The sequence below is a fragment of the Triticum aestivum genome, chromosome 5A (assembly GCF_018294505.1).
Source record: "Triticum aestivum cultivar Chinese Spring chromosome 5A, IWGSC CS RefSeq v2.1, whole genome shotgun sequence".
In the NCBI taxonomy this organism is placed as follows: domain Eukaryota; kingdom Viridiplantae; phylum Streptophyta; class Magnoliopsida; order Poales; family Poaceae; genus Triticum; species Triticum aestivum.
Window position 1 is genome coordinate 1,696,404 of NC_057806.1, and position 13,375 is coordinate 1,709,778.

At 46.7% G+C, this 13,375-nt stretch overlaps 1 protein-coding gene and 1 pseudogene across 1 annotated transcript; one reads left to right on the plus strand and one right to left on the minus strand.

The window, feature by feature from the left end:
* Positions 1 to 2,591: 2,591 nt before the first annotated feature.
* On the plus strand, positions 2,592 to 6,861 carry LOC123106215 (uncharacterized; annotated as a pseudogene).
* Positions 6,862 to 7,511: 650 nt separating this feature from the next.
* LOC123106253 (sugar transport protein MST8) lies at positions 7,512 to 10,708 on the minus strand. Its single transcript, XM_044528465.1, has 4 exons — positions 10,505 to 10,708; positions 10,092 to 10,414; positions 8,373 to 9,002; positions 7,512 to 8,276 (listed from the first exon to the last, which is right to left on the minus strand). The coding sequence occupies exons 1-4, from the start codon at positions 10,638 to 10,640 to the stop codon at positions 7,815 to 7,817; spliced, it is 1,551 nt and encodes a 516-aa protein (XP_044384400.1). The 5' UTR covers positions 10,641 to 10,708; the 3' UTR covers positions 7,512 to 7,814.
* Between the last annotated feature and the right edge of the window lie 2,667 nt (positions 10,709 to 13,375).

Genomic DNA, 13,375 nt, shown 5'->3' on the forward strand with positions numbered 1-13,375 from the left:
CGTCACCCTTCGGGCCGTGGTGTCACCGTCCCATGATCCTCGCAGCCGGCTATTGAAGTGCCTTTCGTGGCTCGTACGTTGTCGGTGCCCCCTGCCATTGCACCGAATAATGAGTCACAACTACATCGCTCCCATGGACCATAGTTTGGTCGCACGCGTTCTATGTAGTCATCTCTGTGTTGACGTCTACCATGGCATTCATTGTCCCGCCTCCCTAGGAGAAGGATCGCCACCGTCCACTCATGGTATTTGTCATGACATTCGGATCTTCATCGTCTACTTTGAGAACCACTGCCGTGCTTCTACATGCACCGATGTGGCCCCTTCAGGTTACCTCTGATTTTGTCGACCACACCTTCTTCATCCAACACACACTCATCGCCCGCGTCATTGTATCTTCCCCGGCCACTTCATCTACTCTAGCAACCGTGGGCAACATCGAGACCTTCTATTTCATGTTGTTTTGCGCTGCAACATGGAGCATTCCCCTGCTAGTCCCTCTGACATGGAGTACAATTCGTGAGGATCCCCAACTATGCACACTCAGTACTGACAACACCGATGCATGCCTTTGTCCCGACATGTCCCTAGGTATTGCAAACCCGATTTGACACCTCATCTATGACGACTTCGAGAACATCATTTTCGGCATCGAAACCCTCCTCGATGGCTACCTTAATCACGTCCCCATCTTCTTCGAGGCGCACCCCCAGGAGATGTTTCTTTTCCCCAACTTCTTGGGGCTTCCTTGCGCTCAAGGCTTCTTGTGCGGCTACCTCGACAGCGGAAACCCCAACCTCAACATCGGCCATATGGTCCAATTACATGGCTACCTCGAGCACGGCTTCACCACCCTATGCTCTCGACTATCTCGACATCGATACAAAGGGCTATCACATCGCTTGAGCACCTCTCTAGCTTCCTCTATAGTCAAGGCGTCCGCGATGTGACACCGCCCATGATGCTCCAGCTATGATCGTGGAGGGAAGTCAGCCATCTGGTTTCCGCCTTCGGTTTCTCACCGGCCTAACCATTCGCGACGCTCATGTTATTCACCACGCTACGCTGTGATTGAGGGGGATTTTAGAGTATAGGTTATGCATGGTAGGTTAGGATTTGTTAAGATTGATTGTAAGCTCTCCTATATGGTTCCTACCTTATCTCTAGGAGATGTTTCTTTTCCCCCAGGTCATGTACTTTATATATACTCGCCCACATGCCCAATAATACACACATCGGTTAGCGCAATTCTCTCCTCTCCAAATCTCTTACAGCACTGATTTGCCGTGCGATCACTCTACACGATAAAAAACCAGGAGCGCCGCAGTGGCCGTCGAAGAGAGCTTCTGACCCTATAAAAATTGATTTTACTACTGTAGTTTTCATCTTTAATAAATGGGAAACGAAAACGATAAGTTGAAGTTGAACGGCATGGTATGATCCTCCTTGCAGGCAGGCTGATGCTTCCATCCATGCGGAAGCTATATCAAAAAGAGATTTGGAGCGTAATTAACTGGTCCCTCAATCAGACGAGTGAGCCAGGGAGGCAGCATCAAATAAAGAGCCGCCAAAGTGCCAAAAGACTGTATTGTATTGTACACACTTTGAAACGCACATGCATGCTTCTCCTTCTGTCTGTCACAATATTGCCTTTTCTTTTCTTTTCTTTTCTAAAAGCTACCATAAATTTGCTTAGCTTGTTAACCTCCAGCCGGGCACACGCGACCTGATTAGAATGAAGAAGGCCATCGCTCTCTCAAATTTATCTGTGTGTTATTTGCAATTCGCACATGGCAGACACACTCACAGTCGCGGGCATCAAGCTAGGTATATCAACAGTAGGCAAACGAGAAGCGGAGCATCTTGCCAGCGTCCGGAGGCATTCCAATTGATGTGCTAAGCAAGCCTAGCGAGGTTGTCACGAATCTTGAATTCCTTTTAAAGGTGCTCACGTCACAGATATGGATGTAGCACTCTACAAAACTTCAAACGCAAAGTTGATTTACACCTGGAGGAACAAACAAAGAAGCAGAAATCATGTCGTAAATAGGGGCTAATTCATTCAAATTAGATTGTGAAATAGGCCACCGGCACTGTTTGTTATTCCCGCTCGTTTCAAAACAATTGTCATTCCAAGTTTGTCCTAAGCGAAACTTGCCTAAACTTGACATTGCTTGTGGTATAGTCATTCATCACCCAGGGTGTAGAATAAGTTATTCTTCACTCGAGGTAATCTTACGATCATTTCATAATTAAATTACGTTTCGAATTCAAATAGTTACATTTCTATTGATTAATTACGTCAAATTTGACATAAAAAATAAAAATATAGGTCATAAGACAAGAAAATTTGCAGTTTATGTGTATTTCAGACTACGTTTTTACGTTTGTAATTTTACATAACATAAAATATTTTTTACGGTGATTATATATTTTTCTTACGGTCCTTTTTTGCGTCGGAAATAAGACAAAACTTACGGAACGTAAAATTACGGTGCTATATATATATATATATATATATATATATATATATATATATATATATATATATCCAAGGAAATCTAGTGGCTCATCCTCTTTCATGAGATAAGATGGCCTTGCGGTCAGTTTCCTAGTTTGCACACATCGTGCATACATAATTCAATGAATTTGGATAATTCACACCGTTAGATTTTGTCCAATTGAACCATCAATAATTTTCTCATCCTCCCAATACCAGGATGACCAAGGCAATCATGCCGTATCTTGAACTTCTCAAGATTCTAGAAAATTATCTTATACGCCAATGCGTATCCAATTTAATGTATGTATAATACAATCCACAATATAGAGAAGCATTTACTCTAGGATTTCATTCAAATCCTTTCTGTTGAGTCATGAGTAGGCTTCCAACCTCACTCATTATATGAGTTTTAACATAGAAACCATTGGAAATATCCTTAAAACTCAACAAGGTACGAGTAGAATCTTGATGCATGAATGCGTCCATGATTATCATATAGTACCCTTACGGAGTGCAATTATGGCTTGACCAGAACCAATAATTACCCCATCACGACCAACAATTGTCATGATGTTTCCACTACTCTTCTCAAGAGTCTGGAAATACTTAATCTCCCTTAGTATCATGTTAGTAGGCCCAGTTTCTACTAACACATTTTCTTCTCAATTGGATTATTCCAATAGGCTTCTACAGAGAAAGAAACCAATTTCAAGATATGATTGAACTCATATAGAAATACATATATTGTATATCACTGGTAGCGAAGTCCACTAGCATGTCATCGACATTAAGTAGTGGAACTTCCTTTTGCTGAGCATGCTCTTGGTTCCCACATCCCGAGGTACGTCTAGGAACTTTCAACCATCGGGAAATTATTGCTATGTCCAGTGAAGCAAGCTTCACACTGGTTCCCATGAACCTTTTGCCCTTGTAATTCATTGCATGTATTTATCCACCAAATGCTTGGAGGTATCACATTTTCTTGCAATCGAACGAGTTATACAGCCACACCTATAGCAACCATCAGAGTTGTTGGCCTTGTCATTCTCCTTGAAATGACTTTTGCCCTTTTTCAGATCCACTCTTACTTTGACTCTCATCACAACTCAAATTTCATTTACCGCTGACGTTACTGTTCAGCGCAAATCCTCATGGAAGGATTGAAAGTAAAGAGCATTACATGATGAGATCAACATCCAGAACTGCAATATTGCAGAATCTCAACTACTATTTGATTTGATGCACATAAGAGTTGTATGCTACCATAGACTCCAACTCATGGAGTCGTACAAGCGTCCATTTCCTACGCACTTCAAGCATCATAATCACCACATATTGATCATATTGCTCTTCAAAAGAGCTCTAGAGTACGAGATACTCTATTTTTATAGATCATGGTGCAGTAAAGTGCAATGCGACATACTTTGCTATAGCGATTATAGCTGGAGCCCCTGAGCGGGTGTGGTTCTGTGGGAACTGAGATCCCAGGCCGTCAAGTTAATCTTTACATCGGCCAGATTCGATGATTGATACCATCAACGGCAAACTCAGCAAAATTCTCTATTGGATATTTCCCAACATATCCCGCATGAAATCATCATGCACAATTAATTTGCAAGTATCATCAACATGTGGCAACCATCAAATTGCCTAATCAGATATGCTGATATACAAATGTGCTTTAAAATACAGTAACATGCAAGATATTACTGTAAAATAGCTAGAAGCTAAAACAGAAAAGAAAAACAAGAGAAAATAATGGTCCTAGGCCAGAAAACGAACAGGCCAAATCAGCCAATCATGATACTGAGATGATCAAAGTGCTGTCAACTGCAAATCTGAGGGCTAACCAAGATGATTAAAGTGCTATGCATTGCAAGTATGAAGGCTACAGAAACATATCGTATGAGCCTGATGGCTTCATTGTGAAATGCGGCAAGCCAAATTGCTAAACTGCAGATATCCATTGACCTGTGGACGATCGAAAAGACACCATAAACTCATACAGGATTATATTAGCATATAATATGAGGGCTGAACTGAGAATCTCCAAAGAGATAAGGTTCCCCTGTTCCTGATTTTCTGCAACTGCAGCCGACGAGAGGTCGATGCCACGCCGGAGGCCCTTTCAGAATCACGCCTGGTGCCGCGCCGTGTTCCTATTTCCCAGAGTGCCGCGCCTTTCGCCGGGCTTGGCCTTGCCGTCTATTCACAGTCGCCAGCGCCTTGACTCGGAGAGTCGTCGCCGGGACACACGCCGGTGTGTGTCGGGGCACGCCTCGTCGCCATGATGCCGAGGCCGTGTTGTCGACGTGAGCGCTTTCGAGCAGCCGCGCTGTCCGCGCCCGCAGTCGGCAGTGGCTTGGCCTGCAGTCCTCAATGCCGCCTAGCGTCTTGCCGCGCCGCCGTCGTCGGACACACATGCTTTGTGTTTCCCCTTGGTCCATCTGTTGTTGCGGCGTTGTTTTTCTCAGCGGAGAGCGACGTGCTGATAACGTGATAGAAAACAAAACGAATGAAATCTCTCTATTACTGATGATGATGTCCTTACAATTTATATGCCCCGAAGGGATGCATCCGGAACGACGTGTTCCTTGCAACAGGCGGGAGAGAGGGACGCGACGGTTACCACGTACTCCCTCCGTTTTTATTTACTCTGCATATTAGAGTTGACTGAAGTCAAACTTCGTAAAGTTTGATCAAGTTTATAGAAAACAATATAGACATTTATCATAATAAATCTATACGATGTGAAAGTACATTTAATAATAAATCTAATGTTGTTGATTTGTTATTATATATCTTAATATTTTGGTATATAAACTTGGTCAAAGTTTGTAAAGCTTGACTTTGACCAAAGCTAATATGCGAACTAAATAAAAACGGAAGGAGTACTAACCGCACGTTTGTTACAGAAGGAGATTATCCCATTAATTAAACATGATTAATTCCTAACAAAGATGTCGATTTACAAGGCATCCAATTGCTGAGATCGGTTTCACCAACTCCCATAACTTATTGCCACACGTGTTGCTCCAAGATGTTGGCGATGAAAGAGCACTTGGGATGATTGCACATGAGCTTTCTTTCCTTCATGATTATTATTATTCATCTCTCCCGACCTCATATTCAAGCTGTTGGCTGCCCATTTTGAGCTTATCTATTTCACTCCTAACCATGGGTTGGAGCTTATTATATCTATTGAGCATAACTTCTCTGATTTTGCGGTATGGATGGCCACGTCAGGGGCAGATGCACTGTTACATGAATTGCCATCCTTCGTACCAGAAAGAATATGCAAGTATTTTCTTCAGTTCTTCAAACCGGATAGAATATGGAAGTCTTTTCTTCGATATTGTGTACCTCTGTTTTTACTCTCGGCGCTAGTTGTGCTTGCCGAGGTGCGGGAGATTGCTTGTTACATCTGTTCTAACTGGACTAAAGTATCCCTGATCTGCCGCTATGTTAGGCATGCTTCTTCTTGGCAGCAATCACCTTGGAAGAAAAAGTTACTTGGTCTTGTGCTGCGCAGAAAATGCAAGCTGCTAAATCATTGGGTGGGCAAAATGAACCAATGCTCAGTATTGGCGCTCTACCCAACCACAACTCCAGTGGCTCTTCTCCGACGCCTCGTCCCACTGCTTGACAGGAAGAAGGTGCCAACAGCGGTGAAGACCGCAGTCCTCAAGCCACTGAAGAGCCCCAATTGGAAGAACCGAAGCAATGGCGTGGCATCCCTGTGCACAAGGCTATATCTGCAGACCGGCAGCAACAACCCCCTATCGGCATCCAATGGCGTCAAAGGTGTAGCTGATACCATGCTCGTGGCCCACATTGCAACAAGCATCATGGAAGTGAGGAGATCAGAGCCGCCGCAGCAGGCTGACTCTGCTCATAAAATCGCTGCCACGCACTTGTCGTGCTATTGCGCTTACTTGGTGATCTACACCCCCGAGCTACTCCCCGACGACAACGAGTGGTGCAAGAGCTTGTACAAGGCCGTCCAGAAGAAAGGCAAGCGCGCAATAGCGGCAGCCGGCGGCGCAAGGGCGGCGGCGTCGAATCCCGAAGCGCTGGTCCAGGCGCTGAACGCCGAGTCTGAAGAGGCGCACTACGTGCTCAAGAATGGCGCGGAGCTCGGCAAGAAGCTGGTGGAGCTGGCGGCGGTGGAAGGCGAAGAGGCAGCCTCGGAGGTCCTCGCTGACTTCTGGTCTGAGATGATCCTCTACGCCGCCCCCTCGGACAACGTCGACGCTCATGCCGAGGCCATTGCGCGGGGCGGCGAGCTGATAACGCTGCTGTGGGCGTTGCTCACCCACCTCGGGGTCGTCAGCCGGCCAGAGGCCGCACCCGCCTAACAACGCCACTGGTGATGTTTAAATCGTAGTACACGCGTGTTTCAGTTCACTATTTTTCTGTTCTTTCATCTTGATTGGTGTGGTGTGCTACAAAGAAACTGCTGGCGTACTGTTTCTGTTCAGTGCTTTTCGACTTTTTGATTTGATCTTGATTGGTGTGGTGTGTTTCTGCTAGAGAACTACTACTGTACATCGTTCTGTGTGCTACTGTAAGAAACATGAAAGAAACACTGTAACATGTCCTCTTCTCCAAACTGTAACTTCAGACGTCACTAGCATGTCTTTACCCTTTCAAATCCACCAAAATGCGCCGCGAGCTACGCTCCTACATGGTGGCTTCGCCTCTGTAATGAGGAAAATAATACTATGAGAACAGGTCTCACGCGAGACCCATCTTGATGGATGACATGTGACATTTACAAATCACAAAGCACCCCCCACCCCTCACTTAAAATCAGGGGGGGGGGGGGGGAAAGATTAGATGCTTTGTGATTTGTGAATGCCACGTGTCATCCATCAGGACGGGTCTCACCTGCTAACCGTGAGACCTGGTCTTATATAATTTTTTTCTCTGTAATGATCCTTGTACTAAAACCTCCTCCTTATTCTTCTTAATGGAAAAGACATGCAATGCTCTTGCATGTACTTGAAAAAAAAAAGAGAAGGTCATATAATTTCCTGCGTCCGATGGAACAATTTTGCTGCATGGATTTGTACGTGCTAAATCGATGCTCTTCAATCTCAATGTGAATGAGGGCAGCAGTAGTACAATGTCGAGTCATCTCTCCAGCTACGCATCAGCACTAATCCACGTAATTAACTGAGTTTTCCCAAAACTAATTAATTAACTCTATGATAAATAACAGTCTCTACTCTCTAGCCAAGAGGGCTCTAGCTAGCTAAAGGAGATAAACCAAAACTATGATGGGACCAAGCTAGTCGATCGATGTTGGTCATACGGCGTTGGATGATGACAACTGGACATTGCGGCGTCCGCCATTGCCCTCGACGAAGCGCTTCCAGTACCAATGTGTGGCCCAGATCCGGTCCATCTCCTCGATGGGGATGCCCTTTGTCTCGGGGAGGAAGAAGTAGACGAAGGAGGTCATGAGGAGCTCGCAGGCGCCGAAGAAGTAGAAGAGGCCGAACTTGAGGCGGCAGAGCATCATGAGGAAGATCTGCGCGATGATGAAGGTGAAGGCCATGTTGCAGACCACCACCATGCTCTGCGCCGCCGACCGGATCTCCAACGGGAAGATCTCACTCGGCACCAGCCACCCCAGCGGGCCCCACGACCACGCGAAGGCCGACACGAAGACGCAGATGCAGAACACGACGCCGATGGCGTACGACCTCGAGATGGTGGCCACGCCGTCTGTGCCGAACTTGATCCAGATCAGCGTCCCAAGCACAAACTGCAAGTCATTCATATAATTAAACTGTGTCATGTCAAGTTCATCAATGAATTGTAGCTACGTGTATGTACGCTACTTGTGTATAAGTGAGTGTACCTGGGCAAGGATCATCTGGCAGCCGCCTTCGAGGAGTAGCTTGCGGCGGCCAAGGCGGTCAACTGTGGCAATGGAGACGAAGGTGGCGAGCATGTTGACGCCACCGCTGATGACGGAGGACATGAGCGAGGCGGTGCCGCCGAAGCCGATGGTCTTGAACAGCACAGGGGCATAGAACATGACGACGTTGATGCCGGTGAGCTGCTGCAGCGTGGGGATGAGGATTGCCATGGCGAGCTGCGGCCGGTACCGGCGCTCGAGGAGCGTCTTCCACGGGTTCTCGATGGCCTTGGAAGCCTTGCTGGCGGCCACGAGGTCGTCATACTCGAGGCCGATGTCGTGGGTGCCCCGGATGCGTCGGAGCATGGCACGCGCCTCCTCCTCCTTGCCGCGGGCGACTAGGGAGTTGGGCGTGTCGGGGAGGAAGAGGGAGCCGCCGGCCATGATGATGGCGGGCACGGCGGCGAGGCCCAGGCTGATGCGCCAGCCCCAGCCGCCGGAGATCTTGGCGGTGAAGTAGTTGATGAGGTTGGCGGCGAGGATCCCCACAGTGATCATGAGCTGGAAGCTGATGTTGAGCATGCCCCGCATCTTGGCCGGCGCCATCTCAGATAGGTATAGTGGAACAGCCTGCACATCCATCAACAACAGACAAACATGCATGCATGTGAACAACATGTAGTGTAACGACAGCCATGACAAAATCTACCGGTGTCCACATATAATATCAGAGATTTATACTATGTAATGTAATAATGACACTTTTTTTTACAATATTATATAAACATAGTTCCTCTTGAAGAATAATAATGCTCCACAACATAACGAAGATAGTTCCGCTTGAATTTTTACGCGTGATCGTAGAAATCTAAACAATATTAAACAGCGGCCGCAAATGCGTAAAAATGGGAGAAAATACTAGCAAACCAAGAATAGGATTATCTCATTGGGCAGGCATGGAGTTATTAAGAATAGGATTTCTGTTCAACAAACTAGATCCATGCACACCAACTTACTAACAAACTAAGTAGCGAGTATCCGGCCAGCATGCACGTCCAAATCTATCCGATCTAATCTACCTGCAAGATAAATAAATTCCTTCCGATCCGATCGACCCATGCATGCATGCAATCCTCTGGCTACTATCATCATCTCGATCAACATATTACGCATCTAATGCAATCCTCTTTATTATTTTCTAAAGAAAAAAAATTCAATCGGGCAACCAACTATCAGATGAGAGATATATGCAAACGAACTAGCAGGACTCAAAATAAAACTAGTCCGTTAATAAAAGAAACTATCGACTTGGCTTGCAAATTACTCGGGCCAACCTGCACGCATGCATGCATGCATGCACGCGTATCTAGCGCTACGCACGTAACGTACGCGCCGATCGAGTCGCCGGAAGAAATAAATCAGTTCGATCGGTCTAGCTAGCTAGTACTCCATCCGTCCGGAAATACTTGTCATCAAAATGAATAAAAGGGGATGTATCTAGATGTATTTTAGTTCTAGATACATTTCTTTTTGTTCATTTTAATGACAAGTATTTTCGGACGGAGGGAGTAGTAAACTGTACAATCCGTCGACCTATGAATCAATCGACGAACCATTCTAACTTGAATCGATCACGCACCCACGGATGCACGGACTAGTCTACCTATAACGGACTAACGAAGCAACATTACCTCAACAACAGATCAAGCACGCACGTACCTGGTTGCTGAACCCGACGCCGATGCCGAGGAGGATCCGACCGATGATGAGCATGGCTATGTTCATGGCGAAGCCATTAAGGACGGCGCCGACGAGGAAGACGACGCCGCCGCCGAGCATGGTGGCTCTGCGGCCGAGCTTCCGGGTGACGATGGACGCGAAGAGGGAGGCGACGAGGGCCGCGAGGTAGAGCGACGAGGTGAAGAGGGTGAGCAGCACGCTGTCGAATTTGCAGTACTGGTTCGTGTCCACCACCTCCTGCTCCTTGGCGTACACCGACGGGAAGAAGCGGATCAAAAATGGATCCATAGACGTCACGCCGCCTAGCACACGATCAAAAGATTGAACTTAGGTTAATCTATACGCCCGTGACATGTGACTGACGGATGGATAGTGGAGTGGAATTGACTTACCCGAAATGCCGATATCGTAGCCGAAGATGAGACCGCCGGACGAGGCAACGAGGCACGCGAGGAAGACGAACACCGTCATATTTCCGGGGTAATTTTTGTCGCCGTCGGATTTCGGCATAGCCCCGCTGATGGCCATAACTTCTCTCTAGAACCTAGCTTCAGATCAGTGGTAATCAAGTCGCACGTCGTTTATTGAAGGGCAGGCTGGTTTGGCTCGTGTATATATATATAGTTAGGAGTCCTTGGATACTAATCTCAATGGATAAGATGAGGATTATCTTTTTGACGGTAGATAAGATGAGGATTAAATCAGACGGTGGACGGATATACACACGCACGCATGGTATGAAAAAAAAACTGCATCGGCTCAACAGCAGTACGTGGCGATCGGGGGGATATATTCAATGAGAAACGGCCACTAAACCGCACCGTTGGGTGTGGCCTGATCGGGAGGATATACCCGTACACGAGCAGGCTGCATGCCGATCGAAACACATTTTCATTTTCTTTTGACAATTTAGATGGTTCATATTTTTAAAACCAAAATTGCGTTTTTGAAACTTTTTACATATTTGAACTCGTGGCGTCAAGCCCTTTAGAACAAGACCAGTCTTGGATACTTTAGAAACACATTTGTTTTTGCAATAGTGAAGAAATTTCTGAATAATGGGTCTGCACTTCGTCAGAAATATGAAAGAACTTTGCTACCAATTTTATCAGGAGGCTTGCATTGCATGCAGACCGAAGGTCGTTCCTGGGAGCGATCCATCGATCGAACTAAAGCGTTCGATCTGGGAACCTGTACCGAGCGAACGTCAGATTTGAAGGGTTCCCAGCGCGAACCCTTATCTCTGTGCTATTTTGTTTGTCACATGATCCACTACAAAAACCAAAGTACCTACAGAAAAAATAAAATTGCAATGGTCCGCTACCATGGCATATAATAAGATTTTGCAAAAAAAAATTATGGGCATGTTGTTGTTCCAAAATTATGGAGCTACCATGGCAACACATTATGGTTTTTTTCCATGGAGCGACATAATTTAATTTGACATGGCAAGAGAAATTGACTTAACTTGGCAACATATTTGAAGTCACCATGGCAAAATACTGTATGTTCTTTGCAATGGCAATAAATAATTTAATTTGCCATGGAAACAAAATTTGAGTTCACATGGCAACATGTTTTAAGTTTCCATGGCAATATATTTTGAGTTGCCGCAATTTGACAAAAATGGGTTTCCCTCACTTTATATTATAAAAACAACTGCACCAACATCCATCCACAAGAAAGGTTCCAGGTTCAAGGTTCAACAGCAAAGAAAGAAAAAGAAGAAGATCAACAGGTTCAAAATAAGTCTTGCTGGGGAACAACACAACGCCCCTGAATAAAAGGATGCTAACTAATCCGGATGGGGGCGGAGGAGGCGGTGGAGCGATGGATCCAGCAGTGGAACGAAGGCCTGCGATGATCAAGTCGATGTTGTTTCGACCGTGCCGCTTGCTAAGCAGTCTCCATAGCTGCAAGAAGCCACAAATTTTGTAGATTGCATCAGTCACACGTAATGGAATCACAAGCTCAATCACAAGTTTATTGCGAACATTCTATAAGGTCCATGCGAGGGCCCCCATCGCTACCCAAAGGAAAGGGCGCATCGCGCATGTGAAGCTAAGCACCTCCCGGAACATCTCCGGGAGATTGTCATGGCACCAAATGCCTCCCACCACATCCCGAAAACAACTCCACAGGAAAATAGCTGTCGGGCATAAGAAGAATATGTGGTTGAAGTCCTCTGGTACGTCGCATAAGGGGCATAGCCCATCACTAGGGCCGTTGTGTTTAAGCACTTTCGTACCCAAAGGTAGGCGGCCACGAACCCATTTCCAAAGTAAGATACGAATCTTCAGCGGCAGTTTGATCTCCCACAATAAGTTTAGTTCCTCCGGTCCGGGAGTGGCCAAAATTGCCTGATATAGGGATTTCGTTGAAAACACGCTGATGAAGCTATGTACCTAGGGTAGGGTCATGGACCTATCTTACCTACCCTACCCGAGGACATCTCTAGAAGAAATCACCTTTCAATCGACTTGAAGGTGTTCCACTCGACAGACTCGAAGACACTCGACAGACTCGAAGACACTCGACCAAGAAGCAATCACTCGACCAAGATCCAACCACTCGACAACCAGGAGACCTAAAGTCACTCCACACGCTAACGGTCAGTCATTAAATAGCTTTTTATGGTCATGATAGCACTTTATTACTAGCGTTACCAGTAACGCCTCGCCTTAATGAACATTGAACCCTTGGTAACGTGGGCTGGCCGGGGGCCTGGCGCACTCTATATAAGCCACCCCCCTCCGAGACAAGGGTTCGCACCTCTGTAACTCATACACGCATAATCCAGTTGACCGCCTCCGGGCTCCGAGACGTAGGGCTATTACTTCCTCCGAAAAGGGCCTGAACTCGTAAACCTTGCGTGCTTACAACTTCTGCACAGCTAAGATCCCGCCTCTCCATACGTACCCCCCTACATCACTGTCAGGCTTAGAACCACGACAGTTGGCGCCCACCTCGGGGCCGGTGTTTTAGCGTTTTGTTGGAGGAGTTGCAATCTTTTCCGACCCGAATCATCATGGTTTTCGACGGAGTTTTGGTGGAGGGCCGCGAGATCCGTCTCAGCGCGCTCACGTTCATCGCCGACGACTCCGCCTGGCTTCAGGAGGCTCCACTCGACGTGGACGCACTCCCTGTCCGTGGGGCAACGCACTTTCGCGCGTGCGTCCGCGGCGTTCTCCTGCGGCAACCGTCGACCCCTTACCGGTAGGCTCCTGTGCTGTCCTCCCTCCCCGTTTCCCACCGGCGCAAGC